Source organism: Phaenicophaeus curvirostris, unplaced genomic scaffold (genome assembly GCF_032191515.1).
Source record: "Phaenicophaeus curvirostris isolate KB17595 unplaced genomic scaffold, BPBGC_Pcur_1.0 scaffold_73, whole genome shotgun sequence".
Classification (NCBI taxonomy): Eukaryota; Metazoa; Chordata; class Aves; order Cuculiformes; family Cuculidae; genus Phaenicophaeus; species Phaenicophaeus curvirostris.
This window is the reverse complement of record NW_027206695.1, coordinates 674,329-698,631: the sequence shown is the minus strand read 5'-3', so window position 1 is coordinate 698,631 and position 24,303 is coordinate 674,329. Positions and strand designations below refer to the sequence as shown.

Below are 24,303 nucleotides of genomic sequence, written 5' to 3'. Positions count from 1 at the left end.
GGAGAATTAACGAGGCGGGGAGGCTCGTTAGGGCTTCTAGGGGGGGTTTATTGCTCTGGGGGGCCCCCCAGATGTTGGGGTCCCCCCTCCAGATGTTGAGGCTCCTCCTAAACCCTGGTTGCCCCCCAAACCTTCCCCCCCGAGGAGAATTAACGAGGCGGGGAGGCTCGTTAGGGCTTCTAGGGGGGGTTTATTGCTCTGGGGGGCCCCCCAGATGGCGGGGTCCCCCCTCCAGATGTTGAGGTTCCATCTCTAGATCTTGAGGCTCCTCCTAGACCCCTGGTTGCCCCCCAAACCTTCCCCCCCGAGGAGAATTAACGAGGCGGGGAGGCTCGTTACGGCTCCTGGGGGGGGTTTATTGCTCTGGGGGGCCCCCCCAGATGTCGGGGTCCCCCCTCCAGCTGTCGGGGTCCCCCCCCCGGCCCTCGGGGTCCCCCCAGAACTCGGGGTCCTCCAGGCTCTCCAGGGTTCTCTCCAGGCGGGCGAGTTCGGCGCGGAGGGCGGCAACCTGGAACGGGGGCGACGGGGCCGTTAACGAGGGCAGCGCTAACGAAGAGGAGCCCCCCCACCCCCCCCAGTTCTCCGTTAATGAGGTTAATGAGCCTTCCCCGAGGTTAATTAACGAGCCTAACGAAGGGTACCTGGCGGGGCTGGAGGCTCCCGGGGGCCTCGAGGCGCTGACGGAGGCTCCGGGCGCGGGCGCCGAGCGAGCTCTGGGCGCTCGACGGCTCCACCAGGCCCTGGGGGGGACCCCGAAACCTCTCGATGACGAGGGGGGGACCCCCAAAACCCCTCCCAGCCCCCCCAAACGCCTCTGGGTCCCGCCCCCCCCCCCCCAGGTCCCCCCAGTAGCCCGCGACGCCTTGGGGTCTCTGCATGGCCCTGGGTCGTCCCCCCCGGGTCCCCCAATATCCCACGATACCTTGGGGTCCCCCCCCAGGTCCCCCAATATCCCATGATGCTCTGGGTCCCCCCCAAGTCCTCCAGCATCCCATAACGCCTTGGGCCCCCCCCCCACGGCCCTGGGTCCCCTCAGGTCCCCCAACATCCCATGATACCTTGGGGTCCCCCAGGTCCCCCCCAGGTCCCCCAGTTTCCCATGATACCTCGGGGTCCCCCCCCAGGTCCCCCAATATCCCATGATGCTCTGGGTCCCCCCCAAGTCCTCCAGCATCCCATAATCCCTTGGGGTCATCCCCAGTTCCCCCAATATCCCATAATGCCTTGGGGCCCCCCCCCATGCCCCTGGGTCCCCCCCCCAGGTCCCCCAATATCCCATGATGCTCTGGGTCCCCCCCCCCAAGTCCTCCAATATCCCATAATGCCTTGGGGCTCCCCCCCCCCAGGTCTCCCAATATCCCATAATCCCTTGGGGTCCCTCCCAGTGTCCCCCAATGCCCTGGGGTCCTCCCCCCTAACCCCCCCCCCAAGTCCCCCCATATCCCATGATGCTCTGGGGTCCCCAATGCCCCTGGTGTGTCCCCCACCCCCCCCAAGTCCTCCCCCTTCCCATGACGCTCTGGGGCCCCTAATGCCCCTGGGTCCCCCCCCCACCCCCTCCCACCTAGTCCTCCAGCTTCCCATGATGCTCTGGGTCCTCCCCCCAGCCCCCCCCCAGTTTCCCATGATGCTCTGGGTCCCCCCCAGCTCCTCCTGCAACCCCCCCCCCCCAGGTCCTCAAGCTTCCCACGAGGCTCTGGGTCCTCCCACCGACTCCTCCCCCTTCCCACAATCCCCTGCGACGCCCCCTCCGCCTCCCCACACCCCCCCCCCAGTTTCCCACGATCCCCTGGGGTCCGACCGTGAGGCGCAGGCGGAGGCTCCCGGCGCAGCCGGCGGGGACGCTGAGCCAGCCGGGTCGCGGTTCGGCCGCCGGCGGGAGGAGCCGCAGGGGCCCCGTCTGGGCCAGAGCCCGCAGGGACGGGGCCAGCGCCCGCAGCCCCGCGGCCACCGGCGCCTCGCAGCACAGCGCCGCTGACGGGCACCCCAACATGGCTGACACCGCCCCAACGTGGCCGCCACCACCCCAATATGGCCGCCCCCACCCCAACATGGCCGACACCAGCCCGCTGGTCTCACCCCCAGCCCAAGATGGCCACCACCAGGTCCAATATGGCCGCCACCACCCCAACATGGCCGCCAGCACCCCAACATGGCCGCCACCAGCCCCAATATGGCTGCCACCAGGCCCAATATGGCTGCCACCAGGCCCAATATGGCTGCCACCACCCCAACATGGCTGCCACCAGCCCACTGGTCCCACCCCCAGACCAAGATGGCCGCCCCCAGGCCCAACATGGCCGCCACCACCCCAACATGGCCGCCACCACCCCAACATGGCTGCCACCACCCCAACATGGCCGCCACCAGCCCCAATATGGCTGCCACCAGGCCCAATATGGCTGCCACCACCCCACTGGTCCCACCCCCAGACCAAGATGGCCGCCGCCACCACCCCAACATGGCTACCACCACCCCAACATGGCCGCCACCACCCCAACATGGCTGCCACCACCCCAATATGGCTGCCACCAGGCCCAATATGGCTGCCACCACCCCAACATGGCCGCCACCAGCCCCAATATGGCTGCCACCAGCCCCAATATGGCCGCCACCACCCCAACATGGCCGCCACCAGCCCCAATATGGCTGCCACCAGGCCCAATATGGCCGCCACCACCCCAACATGGCCGCCACCACCCCAACATGGCTGCCCCCAGGCCCAATATGGCCACCGAACACTCAATATGGCCGCCACCAGCCCCAATATGGCCACCACCATTCCAAGCAGCCATCTTGGTTTACAACCTCCACCTTGGCGGCCATCTTGGCCCCCTCAATGACCTCTGGGAGCCCCCAGGCAGCCATATTGATCCACAGCCCCCATCTTGGTGGCCATCTTGACCCCGCAATGACCTCTGGGAGCCCCCAGGCAGCCATATTGATCCACAGCCCCCACCTTGGCGGCCATCTTGGCCCCCTCAATGACCTCTGAGAGCCCCCAGGCAGCCATCTTGATCCACAACCACCCCTTAGGCGGCCATCTTGATTCACAGCCCACCCCCCCCTGCCCCGCCGCCATCTTGTCCCCTCTCCTCACCTGGAGGCCGCGCCGAGCCGAGCCGGAGGAGCTCCCGCAGGCCTCTGGCCACCCTCACGGCCTCCAACATGGCGGCCACGGCCTCCTCGGCCTCGGGGCGGCGCCACCGCGCCTGCCGGGGGTGGGGGGGGGGGCCCAAACCCAGCGAAATTAAAAAGGGGGAAACGTTTTAACCCTTTCCGGAATCTTCTCGGCGAAGATTTTTGGCACCTACCAGGCTCTGGGGGGCGGGGAAGGGGGCGAGACAGACGGACGGCGGGACAGACGGACGCGGCAGGCGCTGCCACAGCTCCTCGGCCAGGAAGGGAGCGAAGGGAGCCAGGAGGCGGAGGCCGAGGTCGGCGCAAAGCAGCAGCGTCCGGCGGGCCTCGGGGCAGCCCCGGCGCAGCTTGGCCGTCTCCTGCGGACAGACGGACGGAAACAGGGGGTTGGGGGGGACGGACGGACAGAAAAAGGGGGTTGGGGGGGACAGACGGACGGGAAAAGGGGGTTGGAGGGGACAGACGGACGGGAAAAGGGGGTTGGGGGGACAGACGGACGGGAAAAGGGGGTTGGGGGGGACAGACGGACGGGAAAAGGGGGTTGGGGGGGACAGACGGACGGGAAAAGGGGGTTGGGGGGGGACAGACGGACGGGAAAAGGGGGTTGGAGGGACAGACGGACGGGAAAAGGGGGTTGGGGGGACAGACGGACGGAAAAAGGGGGTTGGGGGGGACAGACGGACGGGAAAAGGGGGTTGGGGGGGACAGACGGATGAAAAAAGGGGGTTGGAGGGGACAGACGGACGGGAAAAGGGGGTTGGGGGGACAGACGGACGGGAAAAGGGGGTTGGGGGGGACAGACGGATGAAAAAAGGGGGTTGGAGGGGACAGACGGACGGGAAAAGGGGGTTGGGGGGACAGACGGACGGGAAAAGGGGGTTGGGGGGGACAGACGGACGGGAAAAGGGGGTTGGGGGGACAGACGGACGGGAAAAGGGGGTTGGGGGGGACAGACGGACGGGAAAAGGGGGTTGGGGGGGACAGACGGACGGGAAAAGGGGGTTGGGGGGACAGACGGACGGGAAAAGGGGGTTGGGGGGGACAGACGGACGGGAAAAGGGGGTTGGAGGGGACAGACGGACGGGAAAAGGGGGTGGGGGGGACAGACGGACAGGAAAAGGGGGTTGGGGGGGACAGACGGACGGGAAAAGGGGGTTGGGGGGGACAGACGGACGGAAAAGGGGGTTGGGGGGGACAGACGGACGGGAAAAGGGGGTTGGAGGGACAGACGGATGAAAAAAGGGGGTTGGGGGGGACAGACGGACAGACTCAGGAACCAACCAAGCCCAAGCCCCAAAATCTTATGGATTAGGACAGACAGACGGACGCCAGCAGCCGTGGGTTGGGTCCCACAGGCTGGGGTGGGACAGACAGACGGACTCAAGGGTCAAATGAGGTCAAAGGCCCGAGATCTAATGGATCAGGAGGGACAGACAGACGGACTCAAGGTCTAAGAAGACCAAGCCCTAAGACCTAATGGATCAGGATGGACAGACAGACGGACTCAAGACTCAACCAAGGTCAAAGCTCCAAGATCTAATGGTTTAAGATGGACAGACAGACGGACTCAGAGCTCAAACAAGGTCAAAGCTCCAAGATCTGGTGGATTATGATGGACAGACAGACGGACTCAAGGGTCAATCAAGGTCAAAGCTCCAAGATCTAATGGATTAGGACGGACAGACAGACGGACTCAAGACTCAACCAAGGTCAAAGCTCCAAGATCTAATGGATTAAGATGGACAGACAGACGGACTCAAGGTCTATGAAGACCAAGTCCTAAGATCTAATGGATTATGATGGACAGACAGACGGACTCAAGGTCTATGAAGACCAAGTCCTAAGATTTAATGGATTATGATGGACAGACAGACGGACTCAAGACCCAACCAAGCCCAAACCCTCAGATTTTCTGGCTCGGGACAGACGGACGCCACCAACCGCTTTGGGTTCTACCACCGGGTGGGACAAAGGGACCTCGTGGCTTTAACCCTTCGAGGAGACGATCCCAGAGGGACAACGGGACCTTCTTGGGGGGGTGGGGGGGGGGCTGAACCCTTCGAGGAGGAGACCCGGGAGGGGCAGACGGACGGACGGACAGACGGACGGACCCACCAGGTAGACGTCGCAGAAGCTGCGCAGCCAGAAGCTCTGGACGGCGGCCGCGGCCCCGTGGACCTCGAGGAGCTCCATGCGCCTCTCGAACTCCTCGAGGGCTCGGGCCAAGCGGCTCAGGACCCACCGATCCAGCGGGTGCTCCGGGTCCACCTACGGACGGAGGAGAAGACGGACAGACGGACGGACGGACGGATGGATAGATGGTTCCTGAGGGTGGTGGGTGCCCAACCCCACGTCCCCCGTACCTCCTCGGGGGCCGCGGGGACGGGCTCGGGGCCCGCGGCGGCCAAGACGAACTTGAGGGCGTTCCACACCTTGTTGCAGAAGCGCCGCGAGCTCAGGAAGGAGCCGACGGCCACGCGGACGTCCTCGCCTGCCGGGGAAGCCACCGCGGGGACGCTGGGAGCCACCAAAGGCCACCAGGAGCCACCGCGGGGACGCTGGGAGCCACCACGGGCCACCAGGAGCCACCGCGGGGACGCTGGGAGCCACCAGAGGCCACCAGGAGCCACCACGGGCCACCAGGAGCCACCACGGGCCACCAGGAGCCACCGTGGGACACTAGGAGCCACCGCGGGACACTGGGAGCCACTAGAAGGCCACTAGGAGCCACCACGGGCCACCAGGAGCCACCACCAGGCCACTAGGAGCCACCACGGGCCACCAGGAGCCACCACCAGGCCACCAGGAGCCACCACGAGGCCACTAGGAGCCACCACGGGACACTAGGAGCCACCACGGGACACTGGGAGCCACTAGAAGGCCACTAGGAGCCACCACCAGGCCACTAGGAGCCACCACGGGCCACCAGGAGCCACCACCAGGCCACTAGGAGCCACCGCAGGACACTAGGAGCCACCACCAGGCCACTAGGAGCCACCACGGGCCACCAGGAGCTACCACGAGGCCACTAGGAGCCACCACGGGACTCTGGGAGCCACCACCAGGCCACCAGGAGCCACCACGAGGCCACTAGGAGCCACCACGGGACACTAGGAGCCACCACGGGCCACTGGGAGCCACTAAAAGGCCACTAGGAGCCACCACGGGCCACCAGGAGCTACCACGAGGCCACTAGGAGCCACCACAGGCCACCAAAAGCCTCTAGAAGGCCACCAGGAGCCACCACCAGGCCACTAGGAGCCACCGCAGGACGTTGGGAGCCACCACGGGCCACCAGGAGCCACCAGAAGGCAACTAGAAGGCACCACAGGCCACTAGGAGCCACCACGGGACACTGGGAGCCACTAGAAGGCCACTAGGAGCCACCACCAGGCCACTAGGAGCCACCACGGGACACTGGGAGCCACCGCGGGCCACCAGGAGCCACCACCAGGCCACTAGGAGCCACCGTGGGACACTAGGAGCCACCACAGGCCACCAGGAGCCGCTAGAAGGCCACTAGAAGGCACCACAGGCCACTAGAAGGCACCACAGGCCACCAAAAGCCTCTAGAAGGCCACTAGAAGCCACTGGAAGGCCACCAGAAGCCACCAGAGGACACTAAAAGCCACTAGAAGCCACCAAAGGCCACTAGAAGCCATCACAGGCCACCAAAACCCACTAGAGGACACTAGAAGCCACCAGAGGCCACTAGAAGCTACCAGAGCCACTAGAAGCCACTGAGAGGTCACTAGAAGCCACCAAAGGCTACCAAGAAGCCACTGAAGCCACTAGAAGCCACTGAGAGGCCACTAGAAGCCACTAAAATGCCACCAAGAAGCAACTGAGGCCACTAGAAGCCACTGAGAGGCCACCAAAAGCCACCAGAGGCCACTAGAAGCCACCAGAGGCCACTAAAAGGCCACCAAAAGCCACTAGGAGGCCACTAGAAGCCACCAGGAGGCCACTAGAAGCCACCAGAGGCCACTAGAAGCCACCAGAGGACACCAAAAGGCACTAGAAGGCCACTAGAAGCCACTTAAGAGACCACCAGAAGGCACCAGAGGCCACTAGGAGCCTCTGAAGGGCCACCAAAAGCCACTGAGAGGCCACTGAGAGGACACCAAAAGCCACCAGAGGCCACTATGAGGCCACTGAGGCCACTAGAAGCCACTGAGAGGCCACCAAAAGCCACTAGAGAGCACTAGAAGCCACTAAAGGCCACCAGAAGCCACTTAGAGGCCACTAAAAGCCACTTAAAAGAGGCCACCAGAAGCCACCAGAGGCCACCAAAAGGCACTGAGGTCACTAGAGGCCTCTGAGAGGCCACCAGAAGCCACTGAGAGGCCACTAAAAGCCACCAGAGGCCACCAGAAGCCACTAAGAAGCCACTATGAGGCCACCAAAAGCCACGGAGAGGCCACCAGAAGCCACCAAAGGCCACCAAGAGCCACTGAGGCCAGTAGAAGCCACTGAGAGGCCACCAAAGGCCACTAGAAGCCACTGAGAGGCCACCAAAAGCCACTGAGAGGCCACCAGAAGCCACCAAAGGCCCCCAAGAGGCCCCCAGCGGCCCCCAAGAGGCCACCAAAGGCCCCCAAGAGGCCCCCAGAGGCCCCCAAGAGGCCACCAAAGGCCACCAAGAGGCCCCCAGAGGCCCCCAAGAGGCCATCAAAGGCCACCAAGAGGCCCCCAGAGGCCCCCAAGAGGCCACCAAAGGCCACCAAGAGGCCCCCAGAGGCCCCCAAGAGGCCCCCAGAGGCCATCAAAGGCCCCCAAGAGGCCCCCAGAGGCCCCCAAGAGGCCACCAAAGGCCACCAAGAGGCCCCCAGAGGCCCCCAAGAGGCCCCCAGAGGCCATCAAAGGCCCCCAAGAGGCCCCCAGAGGCCCCCAAGAGGCCATCAAAGGCCACCAAGAGGCCATCAAGGCCACCAAGAGGCCATCAAAGGTCCCCAAGAGGCCCCCAGAGGCCCCCAAGAGGCCATCAAAGGCCACCAAGAGGCCCCCAGAGGCCCCCAAGAGGCCCCCAGAGGCCATCAAAGGCCACCAAGAGGCCATCAAGGCCACCAAGAGGCCATCAAAGGCCACCAAGAGGCCCCCAGAGGCCCCCAAGAGGCCATCAAAGGCCACCAAGAGGCCATCAAGGCCACCAAGAGGCCATCAAAGGCCACCAAGAGGCCCCCAGAGGCCCCCAAGAGGCCATCAAAGGTCCCCAAGAGGCCATCAAGGCCACCAAGAGGCCACCAAAGGCCCCCAAGAGACCCCCAGAGGCCCCCAAGAGGCCATCAAAGGCCACCAAGAGGCCATCAAGGCCACCAAGAGGCCCCCAAAGGCCACCAAGAGGCCATCAAAGGTCCCCAAGAGGCCCCCAGCGGCCCCCAAGAGGCCATCAAAGGTCCCCAAGAGGCCCCCAGCGGCCCCCAAGAGGCCCCCAGCGGCCCCCAAGAGGCCATCAAAGGCCCCCAAGAGGCCACCAAAGGCCCCCAAGAGGCCCCCAGAGGCCCCCAAGAGGCCACCAGAAGCCACCAGGAGGTCCCAGTGGCCCTTACCGTGGGCGTTGTGGGAGCAGAGGGCCAAGCGCAGGGCGTCGGCGCCGCACTCGGGGAGCCCGTGAGGGAACTGGCGCCGCTGGAGAAGACACGGAGGCGTCTGGAGGGGGCGGGGACGGAGCTGGGGGGGACGCGGGGCAGGGGACGGCGCCTACCTGGCCCTCGGAGGCCACCGAGAGCTCGTGGGGGTCCAGGAGCTTGTGGCGGAGCTTCTGCTGCAGCTCCTGCGAGCAACGAGAGACGAGTCTTCTCGACCTCCATCTTTGGGGCCTCCTCGGTCTCCATCTGGGGGTCTCCTTGACCTCAATCTTTGGGGCTCCTTGACCTCAATCTTTGGGACCTCCTCGACCTCAATCTTTGGGGCTCCTTGACCTCAATCTTTGGGGCTCCCCGACCTCAATCTTTGAGGCTCCTTGACCTCAATCTTTGGGGCTCCTTGACCTCATTTTTTGGGGCCTCCCTGACCTTAAACTTCGAGGCCTCCTCGACCTCAATCTTTAGGATCTCCTTGACCTCAATCTTTGGGGCCTCCTCAATCTCAATCTTTGGGGCCTCCTCAACCTCAATCTTTGAGGCTCCTTGACCTCATTTTTTGGGGCCTCCCTGACCTTAAACTTCGAGGCCTCCTCGACCTCAATCTTTAGGATCTCCTTGACCTCAATCTTTGGGGCTCCCCGACCTCAATCTTTGAGGCTCCTCGACCTCAATCTTTGGGGCTCCTCAACCTCAATCTTTGGGGTCTCCTTGATCTTTGGTTTGGGGTCTCTTTGACCTCAATCTTTAGGGTCTCCTTGACCCCCTTTTGGGGTCTCCTTGACCTTAATCCTTGGGCCTCCTTGACCTTAATCTCTGGGGTCTCCTTAACCTCGTTGAGGGTCTCCTTGATCTTCATTTTGGTGTTTCCTCGACCTCAATCTTTGGGGCCACCTTGATCTTTGGTTTGGGGCCTCCTTGACCTTAAAGTTCGAGGCCTCCTCGTCCTCAATCTTTAGGGTCTCCTTGACCTCAATCTTTGAGGCTCCCCGACCTCAATCTTTGAGGCTCCTTGACCTCAATCTTTGGGGCTCCCTGACCTCAATCTTTGAGGCTCCTCGACCTCAACCTTTGGGGCTCCTCGACCTCAATCTTTGAGGCTCCTCAACCTCAGTCTTTGAGGCTCCTCGACCTCAATCTTTGAGGCTCCTTGATCTTTGGTTTGGGGCCTCCTTGACCTTAAAGTTCAAGGCCCCCTCGACCTCAATCTTTAGGGTCTCCTTGATCTTCAGTTTGGGGTCTCTTTGACCTCATTGAGGGTCTCCTTGACCTTCATTTTGGGGCCTCCTTGACTCCCGTTTTGGGGTCTCCTTGATCTTTGGTTTGGGGCCTCCTTGACCTCAATCTTTGGGGTCTCCTTGACCTTCATTTTAGGGCCTTCTTGACCCCCTTTTGGGGTCTCTCTGACCTCAATCTTCGGGGCTCCTCGACCTCAATCTTTGGGGTCTCCTTGATCTTTGGTTTGGGGTCTCTTTGACCTCAATCTTTAGGGTCTCCTTGACCCCCTTTTGGGGTCTCCTTGACCTCAACCTTCGGGGTCTCCTTGACCTTCATTTTAGGGCCTTCTTGACCACCATTTTGGGGTCTCCTTGACCTTAATCTTTGGGGCTCCTTGACCTCAACCTTTGGGGCCTCCTTGACCTTAATCCTTGGGGTCTCCTGGACCTCATTGAGGGTCTCCTTGACCTCAATCTTTGGGGCTCCTCGACCTCAATCTTTAGGGTCTCCTTGACCCCCTTTCGGGGTCTCCTTGACCTTCATTTTAGGGCCTTCTTGATCATCATTTTGGGGTCTCCTTGACCTTAATCTTTGGGGCTCCTTGACCTCAACCTTTGGGGTCTCCTTGATCTTCCTTTTGGGGTCTCTCCGACCTCAATCTTTGGGGTCTCCTTGATCTTTGCTTTGGGGCCTCCTTGACCTTAATCCTTGGGGTCTCCTGGACCTCATTGAGGGTCTCCTTGACCTCAATCTTTGGGGTCTCCTTGATCTTCGTTTTGGGGCTCCCTTGACCTTCATTTTGGGGTCTCCTTAACCCTCTTTTGGGGTCCCTCTGACCTTAATCCTTGGGGTCTCCTCGATCTCAATCTTTGGGGTGTCCTTAACCTTGCTTAGGACCTCCTTGACCTCCATTTCGGGGTCCCCGTACCTCGAGGGTGGCCCCAGCGATGACGTCCCGGGGGTCGATGACGTTCCCGAGGGATTTGCTCATCTTACGGCCCTGGGAGTCCCGCACCAGGGAGTGGAGGAGGACCTGGAGGGGGGACAAGGACCCTTGGGGACCTCGGGATGGGGACAGGGACCTTTGGGGACATCAAGGATGGGGACAGGGACCTCAAGGAGCTCCAAGAAACCTTGAGGAGCTTCAAGAAACCTTGAGGAGCTCCAAGAAACCTTGAGGAGCTCCAAGAAAACCCCGAGGAACCCTGAGGAACCTCAAGAGAAGATGGAAAGGACGAGGCTGGGGACACCCGGGGACCCCGAGGGGACACGGGGCGGGGAGGGGACCTCGAGGTGACCTTGGGGACCCACCTTGGAGAAGGGGAGGTGGCCAGTGAGCTGCTGGCCCAGCATGACCATGCGAGCCACCCAGAAGAAGAGAAGGTCGCTCCCCGTCTCCAGGACGCTGGTGGGGTAGAAACGCTGGAAATCGGGGGTCTGGGGACACAAAAAAAAAGGGGGGGGACACATCGTTTTGGGGTCCTCGACGTCCCCGAGGCCACCGAAGCGCCTCGGGGGCCACCAAAAGGGTCTCCGGGGCCACCAAACTCACCTCCTGGGGCCACCCCAGGGCGGCGAAGGGGAAAAGAGCCGAGGAGAACCACGTGTCGAGGACGTCGGGGTCTGGAAAAGGGTCGGAAAGGGGGGGATTTGGGGGTCCCGGGGGGGATTTCGGGGTCCCAGGGTGGATTTTGGGGTCCTGGGGGTGGATGGGAGTGGATTCTGGGGTCCCAAGGTGGATTTTGGGGTCCTGAGGGGGTTAAGGGGGATTTTGAGGTCCCGGGGGGAACATTTTGGGGCCCCAGGGTGGGTTTGAGGGGCCTGGGGGTGGATTTTAGGGTCCTGGGGGGGGATAGGAGTGGATTTTGGGGTCCCAGGGTGGGTTTCAGGGTCCTGAGGGGGTTAAGGGTGGATTTTGAGGTCCCAGGGGGAACATTTTGGGGTCCCAGGGGGGATTTTGGGGTCCCGGGGGGGGATTTTGGGGTCCTGGGGGGGGATTTTGGGGTCTGTGAGGGGATAGGAGTGGATTTTGGGGTCCTGGGGGTGGATTTTAGGTTCCTGGGGGGGGATGGGAGAGGATTTTGGGGTCCCAGGGTGGATTTTGGGGTCCTGGGGGTGGATTTTAGGTTCCTGGGGGGGGATGGGAGAGGATTTTGGGGTCCCAGGGTGGATTTTAGGGTCCTGGGGGTGGATTTGGGGGTCTAGGGGTGGATTTGGGGGTCCTAGAGGGACATTTAGGGGTCCTGGGGGAGATTTAAGGTGGGTTTTGGGGTCCTGAGGGGTCGCAGGGTGGATTTTGGGGTCCTGGGGGGGGGATTCAGGATGGATTTAGGGGTGCGGGGGGGTATTTAAGGTGGATTTTGGGGTCCCAGGGTGGATTTTGGGGTCCCGGCGTGGGATTTAAGGTGGATTTCGGGTCCTGGGGGAGGGTTTAGGGTGGATTTTGGGGTCCTGGGGGGGCGCTTTACGATGTTTTTTGGGGCCCCAGGGTGCATTTTGGGGTCCCGGGGGGTATTTAAGGTGGATTTTGGGGTCCCAGGGTGGATTTTGGGGTCCCGGGGTGGGATTTAAGGTGGAATTCGGGTCCTGGGGGAGGATTTAAGGTGGATTTGGGGGTCCCAGGCATGGATTTTGGGCGGAATTTAGGGTCCCAGGGGGAATTTTGGGGTCCTGAGGATGGATTTTGGGGTCCCGGGGGAGGATTTGGGGGTCCCAGGGTGGATTTTGGGGTCCCGGGGTGGATTTGGGGGTCCCGGGGTGGGATTTAAGGTGGAATTCGGGTCCTGGGGGGTGGTTTAAGGTGGATTTTGGGGGTCCCGGGGTGGATTTTGGGGGTGCCGGGGTGGATTTTGGGGGTGCCGGGGGTGGATTTCGGGGTCCCCCCACCTTGCTGGAGCCGGATCTCGCGGGGGGGGGCAGCCGAGGAGTCGAGCAGCCGCCTCTCGGGCTTCGTCCTCGTCGCGTCCCACCACCCAGAGCCCCTCGGGGTCGGGGGGGGGCCGGGGGGGGATCCCCCAAAGCTTTGGGGTCGGGGGGGGCCGGGGGGGCCACGACGCGGAACGCGGGGACCCGGTGACCCCACCAGAGCTGCCGGGACAGGCACCAGTCCCTGGGGGGGGGGGGGGGGGGGAAGAGTGAGGAGGGGGGGCCCGGACCCCCAAATCTCCCCCCCCAGGACCCCCAAGTCCCCTCTGGGGGGGTCCCAGACCCCCAAGCCCCCCCCCTGGACCCCCAAGTCCCCTCTGGGGGGGTCCCCGACCCCCAAGTCCCCCCCCAGGACCCCCAAGTCCCCTCCCCTGAACCCCCAAGTCCCCTCTGGGGGGGTCCCAGACCCCCAAGATCCCCCCCAAGTCCTTGATGTCCCCTTCTTGGACCCCCAAGTCCCCTCTGGGGGGGTCCCGGATCCCCAAGTCCCCTCCCAGGACCCCCAAGTCCCCCCCCCAGGACCCCCAAGTCCCCTCTGGGGGGGTCCCAGACCCCCAAGTCCCCCCCCCAGGACCCCCAAGTCCCCTCTGGGGGGGTCCCAGACCCCCAAGTCCCCCCCCCTGGACCCCCAAGTCCCCTCTGGGGGGGCCCCGGACCCCCAAGTCCCCCCCCCAGGACCCCCAAGTCCCCTCTGGGGGGGTCCCAGCCCCCCAAGACCCCCCCCAGGACCCCCAAGTCCCCTCTGGGGGGGTCCCAGCCCCCCGAGTCCCCCCCCAGGACCCCCAAGTCCCCTCTGGGGGGGTCTCAGACCCCCAAGTCCCCCCCCCAGGACCCCCAAGTCCCCTCTGGGGGGGTCCCAGCCCCCCGAGTCCCCCCCCAGGACCCCCAAGTCCCCTCTGGGGGGGTCCTAGACCCCCAAGTCCCCCCCCCAGGACCCCCAAGACCCCTCTGGGGGGGTCCCAGCCCCCCAAGTCCCCCCCCCCTCACCCCACTTTGTCCATCCACGTCTTCCAGTTCTTCTCGTGGAACTTGGGAAGCAGCTGGAGTCGCCCCGATGTCACCGCCTGCAGGGGGACAGGGGACAGCCAGGTCACCCCCCCGACCCCCAGAGGTGTCCCCTCCCCCAGCCCTGGGGTCCCCAAGGCTCCCTGATGGCCCCAAGGGACCTTGTCCCCATCCCTGATGCCCCCAAGGCTCCCTGTCCCCATCCCTGATGTCCCCTAGATGTCCCCTCCTGGTTCCTCAGGGTTCCTCAGAGCTCCTCAATGTCCACCGAGCTCCCTGTCCCCATCCCTGATGTCCCCAAGGCTCTTTATCTCCATCCCTGATGTCCCCAAGCCTCCCTGATGTCCCCCAGGCTCCTTATCTCCATCCCTGATGTCCCCTAGATGTCCCCTCCTGGTTCCTCAGGGTTTCTCAAAGCTTCTCAACATCCCCCGAGCTCCCTGTCCCCATCCCTGATGTCCCCAAGGCTCCTTATCTCCATCCCTGATGTCCCCAAGCCTCCTTGATGTCCCCAAGGCTCCTTATCTCCATCCCTGATGTCCCCAACGGCCCCTGTCCCCATCCCTGATGTCCCCAAGGGACCCTGTCCCCATCCTTGATGTCCCCTTGATGTCCCCTCCTAGTTCCTCAGGGTTTCTCGGAGCTCCTCAACGTCCCCCAAGCTCCCTGTCCCCATCCCTGATGTCCCCAAGGCTCCTTATCTCCATCCCTGATGTCCCCAACGGTCCCTGTCCCCACCCCTGATGTCCCCTTGATGTCCCCTCCTGGTTCCTCAGGGTTTCTCGAAGCTCCTCAACATCCCCCGAGCTCCCTGTCCCCATCCTTGATGTCCCCAAGGCTCCTTATCTCCATCCCTGATGTCCCCAAGGCTCTTTATCTCCATCCCTGATGTCCCCAAGCCTCCCTGATGTCCCCAAGGGCCCCTGTCCCCATCCCTGATGTCCCCTAGATGTCCCCTCCTAGTTCCTCAGGGTTTCTCAGAGCTCCTCAACGTCCCCCAAGCTCCCTGTCCCCATCCCTGATGTCCCCAAGGCTCCTTATCTCCATCCCTGATGTCCCCAAGGCTCCCTGTCCCCATCCCTGATGTCCCCAAGGCTCCTTATCTCCATCCCTGATGTCCCCAAGGCTCCCTGTCCCCATCCCTGATGTCCCCAAGGCTCCTTATCTCCATCCCTGATGTCCCCAAGCCTCCCTGATGTCCCCAAGGGCCCCTGTCCCCATCCCTGATGTCCCCAAGGCTCCTTATCTCCATCCCTGATGTCCCCAAAGGCCCCTGTCCCCATCGTTGATGTCCCCTAGATGTCCCCTCCTGGTTCCTCAGGGTTTCTCGAAGCTCCTCAACGTCCCCCGAGCTCCCTGTCCCCATCGCTGATGTCCCCAAGGGTCCCCGCGGCTCCCGGCTGTCCCCAGGGGGTCCCCGAGCGTCACCTCTCGCGCTCGCTGTCCCATCTGGTGGCACCGCAGGAACCACTGGCTCTTGAGGAGATACTCGATGACGTCCCCGGAGCGGCTGTGGGGACCCCGAGGGGGTGACGAGGGGACAGGGAGGGGACAGGGAGGGGACAGGGAGGGGACAGGAGGGGACAGGGGTACCTGCAGAGCGGCAGGGTGACCGCGTGGTCCTGGACGCCGCGGAGCAGCCCGAGCTCGGCCAGCGCGGCCACCACCCGCTGCCGCGCCTCGAAGCGATGGACGCCCTGGGGACACCGCGACACGGTTGGGGACACCGGGGGACAGGGTTGGGGACACCAGGGGACACAAGGGACAGGGCTGGGGACACTAGGGGACACGGGGACAGGGTTAGGGACACCAGGGGACAGGGTTGGGGACACCAGGGGACACAAGGGACAGGGCTGGGGACACCAGGGAAGAGGGTTGGGGACACCAGGGGACAGGGCTGGGGACACTAGGGGACATGGGGACAGGGCTAGGGACACCAGGGGACAGGGTTGGGGACACCGGGGACAAGGGGGACAGGGTTGGGGACACCAGGGGACACGGGGGACAGGGCTGGGGACACCGGGGGACATGGGGGACAGGGCTGGGGACACCAGGGGACATGTGGACAGGGTTAGGGACACCAGGGGACAGGGTTGGGGACACTAGGGGACATGGGGACAGGGTTGGGGACACCAGGGGACATGGGGGACAGGGTTGGGGACACCAGGGGACATGGGGGGCAGGGCTGGGGGCACCAGGGGACATGGGGGACAGGGCTGGGGACACCAGGGGACATGAGGGACAGGGTTGGGGACGTGGCCAAGGACACAAGGGGACAGGGTTGGGGACACGAGGGACAAAGGGACGTGAGGGACACAGCTGAGGACACGAGGGGACGTGGCTGGGGACATGAGGGGCCAGTGCTGGGGACACTGGGGGACAGAGGGACAGGGCTGGGGACATGAGGGGACAAGGTTGGGGACACAAAGGACAGAGGAACGTGTCTGGGGACACTGGGGGACACAAGGGGATGGGGTTGGGGACATCAGGGGACACAAAGGGATGGGGCTGGGGACACGAGGGACAGAAGGACACGGCTGGAGACATGAGGGGACACGAGAGACAGGGTTGGGGACACAAAGGACATGGCTGGGGACTCTGAGGACAGGGTTGGGGACACGAGGGGACATGAAGAACAGGGCTGGGGACACCAGGGGACACAAGGGACATGGCTGGGGACTCCGAGGAAAGGGCTGAGGACACCAGGGGACAGGGTTGGGGACACCAGGGGACATGGGGGACAGGGCTGGGGACACCAGGGGACAGGGTTGGGGACACCAGGGGACACGGGGGACAGGGCTGGGGACATAAGGGATACGAGGGAACAGAGTTGGGGACACAAGGGACACGGCTAGAGACACCAGGGACAGGGGGACAGGGCTGGGGACACTGGGGGACAGAGGGACACGGCTGAGGACATGGTGGGACAAGGTTGGGGACACCAGGGGACATGGGGGGCAGGGTTGGGGACACCAGGGGACAGGGTTGGGGACACCAGGGGACATGGGGGGCAGGGTTGGGGACACCAGGGGACAGGGTTGGGGACACCAGGGGACACGAGGGGCAGGGTTGGGGACACCAGGGGACAGGGTTGGGGACACCAGGGGACACGAGGGGCAGGGTTGGGGACACCAGGGGACAGGGTTGGGGACACCAGGGGACATGGGGGGCAGGGTTGGGGACACCAGGGGACAGAGGAACAGGGCTGGGGACATGAGGGGACAAGGTTGGGGACGCCAGGGGACATGGGGGACAGGGTTGGGGTCGTGGCTGAGGACACGAGGGGACAGGGTTGGGGACACCAGGGACAAAGGGACACGAGGGACAGGGTTGGGGACACCAGGGGACACAAGGGACAGGGCTGGGGACTCTGGGGACAGGGCTGGGGACATCAGGGGATATGAGAGACAGGGTTGGGGACGCCAGGGGACACAAGGGGACAGGGTTGGGGACACCAGGGACACAGCTGGGGACTCCAGGGACAGGGCTGGGGACACCAGGGGACAGGGTTGGGGACACCAAGGGACATGGGGGACAGGGCTGGGGACACCAGGGAACAGGAGGGGCAGGGTTGGGGACGCCAGGGGACACAAGGGGACACAAGGGACAGGGCTGGAGACACGAGGGGACACAAGGGACAGGGTTGGGGACACCAGGGACAGGGCTGGGGACACCGGGGTCAGGGTTAGGGACACGAGGGGACAGCAGGGACAGGGCTGGGGACGTTACCTGGAGCCACCCCCCCCCCGGGGGACACATGGCGCCGTCGTCCCCGATGACGCTGAGCGGGGCCAGCCCGTGGGTGGCAGCCAGGGCCAGGTCGGGGGGGCTGTGCCCCGGGGTCACCTTCAGCGCCCCTGGGGACGGGGACACGCAGAGCCCCCCGTCACCCCCCCCGGGTCACCCTGACACCCCCAGTGTCACCCTCACCCCCCCCAGTGTCACCCTCACCCCCCCCCAGTGTCACCTCCTGGCACCCTCACCCCCCCAGTGTCACCCTCACCCCCCCAGTGTCACCCTCACCCCCCCCAGTGTCACCTCCTGGCACCCTGACCCCCCCCAGTGTCACCCTGACCCCCCCCCCAGCGTCACCTCCTGGCATCCTGACCCCCCACAATGTCACCCTGACCCCCCCAGTGTCACCCTCACCCCCCCAGTGTCACCCTCACCCCCCCCCAGTGTCACCTCCTGCCACCCTGACCCTCCCAGTGTCACCCTGACCCCCCCCCAGTGTCACCTCCTGCCACCCTGACCCCCCCCCAGTGTCACCCTGAGCCCCCACAGTGTCACCCTGACCCCCCCAGTGTCACCTCCTGGCACCCTGACCCCCCCAGTGTCACCCTCACCCCCCCCAGTGTCACCTTGACCTCCCCCAGTGTCACCCTCACACCCCCAGTGTCACCCTGACCCTCCCCGGGTCACCCTGACACCCCCAGTGTCACCCTCACCCCCCCCAGTGTCACCCTGACCCCCCCCAGTGTCACCTCCTGGCACCCTGACCCCCCCCAGTGTCACCCTCACCCCCCCCAGTGTCACCCTGACCCCCCCCAGTGTCACCTCCTGCCACCCTCACCCCCCCCAGTGTCACCTTGACCTCCCCCAGTGTCACCCTCACCCCCCCAGTGTCACCCTCACCCCCCCCAGTGTCACTTTGACCTCCCCCAGTGTCACCTCCTGCCACCCTGACCCCCCACAGTGTCACCCTGACCCCCCCAGTGTCACCCTCACCCCCCTAGTGTCACCTTCACCCCCCCAGTGTCACCTTGACCTCCCCCCAGTGTCACCTCCTGGCACCCTGACCCCCCTCAGTGTCACCCTCACCCCCCCAGTGTCACCCTCACCCCCCCCCAGTGTCACCTCCTGCCACTCTCACCCCCTATACTGGTCCCAGTGCCCCCCCCCCAGGGCTCCCAGTTCCCATACTGGTCCCAGTGCCCCCCCATACAGGTCCCAGCGCCCCCCTAGTGGCTCCCAGTTCCCATACTGGTCCCAGTACTCCCCCATACAGGTCCCAGTACCCCCCCAGCGGCTCCCAGTGCCCGTACTGGTCCCAGTGCCCCCCACCCAGCGGCTCCCAGTTCCCGTACTGGTCCCAGTGCCCCCCCCCCAGTGGCTCCCAGTGCCCGTACTGGTCCCAGTACCCCCCCCCAGTGGCTCCCAGTCCCCCGCCCAGTGGCTCCCAGTGCCCATACTGGTCCCAGTCCCCCCCCCAGTGGCTCCCAGTGCCCATACTGGTCCCAGTCCCCCCCCCAGTGGCTCCCAGTGCCCATACTGGTCCCAGTCCCCCCCCCAGTGGCTCCCAGTGCCCATACTGGTCCCAGTCCCCCCCCAGCGGCTCCCAGTGCCCGTACTGGTCCCAGTCCCCCCCCCAGTGGCTCCCAGTGCCCGTACTGGTCCCAGTCCCCCCCCAGCGGCTCCCAGTGCCCGTACTGGTCCCAGTCCCCCCCCCCAGCGGCTCCCAGTGCCCATACTGGTCCCAGTACCCCCTATACTGGTCCCAGTGCCCCTCAGTGGCTCCCAGTGCCTGTACTGGTCCCAGTCCTCCCCACAGTGGCTCCCAGTGCCCGTACTGGTCCCAGCCCCTCCCAGCGCCTCCCCCAGTGCCCGTACTGGTCCCAGCCCCCCCCCCAGTGGCTCCCAGTTCCCGTACTGGTCCCAGTGCCCCCCCCCCAGCGGCTCCCAGTGCCCGTACTGGTCCCAGTGCCCCCCCCCCAGTGGCTCCCAGTGCCCGTACTGGTCCCAGCCCCCCCCCAGCACCTCCCCCAGTGCCCGTACTGGTCCCAGTCCCACCCCCAGCGGCTCCCAGTGCCCGTACTGGTCCCAGCCCCCCCCAGCGCCTCCCCCAGTGCCCGTACTGGTCCCAGTGCCCCCCACAGTGGCTCCCAGTACCCCCCCCAGCGGCTCCCAGCGCCCATACTGGTCCCAGTACCGGTGCCGCGGTCGGGCTCCACGCGGGGGTCGAGGACGATGGGCAGGAGGCGCCCCGAGAAGGGGTGACGGACGCAGCGGCCGTGGAGGCGCTGGGGGCGGGGTCAGCGCAGGCCACGCCCCCTGCTCCTTAGAGGGACCCGGCCCCGCCCACCGCCTCTAACCCCGCCTCTTTCCCTTATATGGAGACAGCCCCTAGCCCCGCCTCTTTCCCTTATATGGAAACTGTAACCATGCCCCTTTTCCTTATATGGAGACAGCCCCCAGCCCCGCCCCTTTCCCTTATATGGAAACAACCCATAGTCCCGCCCCTTTCCCTTATAAGGAAACTGCCTCTTTACCTTATAAGGAAACAGCCCATAGGCCCCCTCCTTCCCTTATAAGGAAACAACCCGTAGCCCCGCCCCCTTTCCCTTATATGGAAACAGCCCCTAACCCCACCCCTTTCCCTTATATGGAAACAGCCCCCTCTCCTTATATGGAAACAGCCCCTTTCCCTTATAAGGAAACAACCCCTAGCCCCGCCCCTTTCCCTTATAAGGAAACAGCCCCTCTCCTTATAAGGAAACAGCCCCTTTCCCTTATAAGGAAACAGCCCCTTTCCTTTATAAGGAAACAGCCCCTAGCCCCGCCCCTTTCCCTTATATGGAAACAGCCCCTCTCCTTATAAGGAAACAGCCCCTTTCCCTTATATGGAAACAGCTCCTAGCCCCGCCCCTTTCCCTTATATGGAAACAGCCCCCTCTCCTTATAAGGAAACAGCCCCTTTCCCTTATATGGAAACAGCCCCTAGCCCCGCCCCTTTCCCTTATATGGAAACAGCTCCCTCTCCTTATAAGGAAACACTCCCTTTCCCTTATAAGGAAACAGCCCCTAGCCCCGCCCCTTTCCCTTATAAGGAAACAGCCCCTAGCCCCGCCCCTTTCCCTTATATGGAAACAGCCCCTCTCCTTATAAGGAAACAGCCCCTTTCCCTTATATGGAAACAGCCCCTAGCCCCGCCCCTTTCCCTTATATGGAAACAGCTCCCTCTCCTTATAAGGAAACACTCCCTTTCCCTTATAAGGAAACAGCCCCTAGCCCCGCCCCTTTCCCTTATAAGGAAACAGCCCCTTTCCCTTATAAGGAAACAACCCCTAGCCCCGCCCCTTTCCCTTATAAGGAAACAGCCCCTTTCCCTTATAAGGAAACAGCCCCTAGCCCCGCCCCTTTCCCTTATAAGGAAACAGCCCCTAGCCCCCCCCTTCCCTGGATGCAGCCCTCCCAGGCCCCGCCCCTTTCCCATATATGGTGGTGGCCCCGCCCCCTTGCCATATATGGTCATGCCCCGCCCACCTGGTAGCGGGGGTCGTCGGGGTGGACGGCGACGGCCACGTCCCCCAGCAGCGTCTCGGGGCGCGTGGTGGCCACCCGCACCTCCAGCCCTGGGGACACCGGGGACACAGGACACTCAGGGTCACGGAAAGGACACGGGGGACACTCAAGGGGACACTCAGGGTCACGGAAAGGACACGGGGGACACTCAAGGTCACAAGGGACATGGAAAAGGACATGAGGGACACTCAAGGGGACACTCAGGGTCACAAGGGACATGGAAGGGGACGTGGGGGACACTCAAGGTCATGGAAAAGGACATGGGGGACACTCGAGGTGATACTCAAAGACACAAGGGACATGGAAGGGGACACGAGGGACACTCAAGGTCACAAGGGACATGGATGGGGACATGAGAGATACTCAAGGTCACAAGAGACAGGGAAAAGGACCTGGGGGACACTCAAGGGGACACTCAAGGGGACACTCAAGGTCACAAGGGACACAGAAAAGGACATGAGGGACGCTCAGGGGGACACTCAAGGGGGCAAGGGATGTGGAAAAGGACATGAGGGACACTCAAGGTCACAAGGGACATGGAAAAGGACATGAAGGACACTCAAGGGGACACTCAAAGTCACAGGGGACGTGGAAAAGGACATAGGGACACTCAAGGTCACAAGGGACACGGAAAAGGACCTGGGGGACACTCAAGGGGACACTCAAGGTCACAAGGGACACGGAAAAGAACATGAGGGACACTCAAGGACACAAGGGACACAGAAAAGGACATGAGGGACACTCGGGGGACACTCAAGGTCACAAGGGACATGGAAAAGGACATGGGGACACTCAAGGTCATGGAAAAGGACATAGGGGACACTCAAGGTCACAAGGGACGTGGAAAAGGACATGAGGGACACTCAAGGGGACACTCAAGGGGACAAGGGACACTCAAGAGGACACTCAAGATCACAAAGGACATGGAAAAGGACCTGGGGGACACTCAAGGTCACAAGGAAAACTCAAGGTCACAAGAGACACGGAAAAGGACATGAGGGACACGCAAGGGGACACTCAAGGTCACAAGGGACATGGAAGGGGACACAAGGGACACAGAAAAGGACCTGGGGGACACTCAAGGGGGACACTCAAGGGGGCAAGGGACACTCAAGAGAACACTCAAGGTCACAAGAGACATGGAAAAGGACCTGGGGGACAATCAAGGTCACAAGAGACACTCAACAGAACACTCAGGGTCACAAGGGACATGGAAAAGTACCTGGGGGACACTCAAGGGGACACTCAAGGTCACAAGAGACACGGAAAAGAACATGAGGGACACTCAAGGGGACACTCAAGGTCACAAGGGACATGGAAGGGGACACGAGGGACACTCAAGGTCACAAGGGACACAGAAAAGGACCTGGGGGACATTCAAGGGGACACTCAAGGTCACAAGGGACATGGAAAAGGACATGAGGGACACTCAAGGGGACACTCAAGGGGGCAAGGGACACTCAAGAGAACACTCAAGGTCACAAGAGACATGGAAAAGGACCTGGGGGACACTCAAGGGGACACTCAAGGTCACAAGGGATGTGGAAAAGGACATAGGGACACTCAAGGGGACACTCAAAGTACAAGGGATGTGGAAAAGGACATAGGGACACTCAAGGGGACACTCAAGGACACAAGGGACATGGAAAAGGACATAGGGACACTCAAGGGGACACTCAAAGTCACAAGGGATGTGGAAAAGGACATAGGGACACTCAAGGTCACAAGGGACATGGAAAAGGACCTGGGGGACACTCAAGGGGACACTCAAGGACACAAGGGACACAGAAAAGGACATGGGGGACACTCAAGGGGACACTCAAGAGGACACTCAAGGTCACAAGGGACATGGAAGGGGACATGAGGGACACTCAAGGTCACAAGGGACAAGGAAAAGGACATGAGAGACACTCAAGGGGACACTCAAGGTCACAAGGGACAATCAAGATGACACTCAGGGTCACAAGGACCATAGAGAAGGACGTGAGGGCCACTCAAGGGGACACTCAGGGGGCCACTGACCGTCGTCGCCCTCCACGGGGTAGGCGAAGGTGACGAGGACGCCGAAGGTGACGGGTCGGGGACAGCCGGGGACACGCAGCTCCGTGGGGCCAGACAGGGCCAGGGGCTCCACCTGCATGGCCACCGCGGGGTTAAACCCCCCCAGGGACAGGGAGGGGACAGGGAGGGGGTTAACCCCCCCTTGGGGACAATTTGGGGACAAGGAGGGGGTTTAAACCCCCCTTGGGGACAATTTGGGGACAGAGAGGGGGTTTAAACCCCCACTTGGGGACAATTTGCGGACAGGGAGGGGGTTTAAACCCCCACTTGGGGACAATTTGGGGACAGGGAGGGGGTTAAAGCCCCCCTTAGGGACAATTTGGGGACAGGGAGGGGGTTAAACCCCCCCTTGGGGACAATTTGGGGACAAGGAGGGGGTTTAAACCCCCCTTGGGGACAATTTGGGGACAAGGAGGGGGTTTAAACCCCCCTTGGGGACAATTTGGGGACAGGGAGGGGGTTTAAACCCCCCCTTGGGGACAATTTGGGGACAAAGAGCGGTTTAAACCCCCCCTTGAGGCCAATTTGGGGACAAGAAGGGGGTTTAAACCCCCCTTGGGGACAATTTGGGGACAAGGAGGGGGTTTAAACCCCCCTTGGGGACAATTTGGGGACAAGGAGGGGGTTTAAACCCCCCCTTGGGGACAATTTGGGGACAGGGAGGGGGTTTAAACCCCCCCTCAGGGACAATTTGGGGACAAGGAGGGTGTTTAAACCCCCCTTGGGGACAGTTTGGGGACAGTTTTGGGGACAAAGAGCGGTTTAAACCCCCCCTTGAGGCCAATTTGGGGACAAGAAGGGGGTTTAAACCCCCCTTGGGGACAGTTTGGGGACAGAGAAGGGGGTTTAAATCCCCCTTGGGGACAATTTGGGGACCTAGAGTGGTTTAAACCCCCCTTGGGGACAGTTTGGGGACAGTTTTGGGGACACAGAGCGGTTTCAACCCCCCCTCGAGGCCAATTTGGGGACAGGGGGGTGGCTTAAAGGCCTCTCGGGGCCAATTTGGAGCCAAGGGGGTGGGTTAAACCCCCCTTGGGGACAACTTGGGGACAGAGGAGGGGGTGACACC

At 63.1% G+C, this 24,303-nt stretch overlaps 1 protein-coding gene across 1 annotated transcript; it reads right to left on the bottom strand.

The window, feature by feature from the left end:
• Window positions 1-335: 335 nt before the first annotated feature.
• VARS2 (valyl-tRNA synthetase 2, mitochondrial) lies at window positions 336-23,318 on the bottom strand. Its single transcript, XM_069881951.1, has 20 exons — window positions 23,196-23,318; window positions 21,135-21,223; window positions 19,801-19,891; window positions 17,601-17,728; window positions 15,465-15,568; window positions 15,300-15,381; window positions 13,859-13,930; window positions 12,828-13,050; window positions 11,494-11,564; window positions 11,253-11,378; window positions 10,870-10,974; window positions 8,846-8,914; window positions 8,691-8,769; window positions 5,505-5,632; window positions 5,257-5,409; window positions 3,315-3,500; window positions 3,101-3,212; window positions 1,802-1,974; window positions 642-740; window positions 336-508 (listed from the first exon to the last, which is right to left on the bottom strand). Exons 1-20 carry the CDS (start codon window positions 23,311-23,313, stop codon window positions 356-358), a joined length of 2,361 nt encoding a protein of 786 aa, XP_069738052.1. The 5' UTR covers window positions 23,314-23,318; the 3' UTR covers window positions 336-355.
• Window positions 23,319-24,303: the final 985 nt, after the last annotated feature.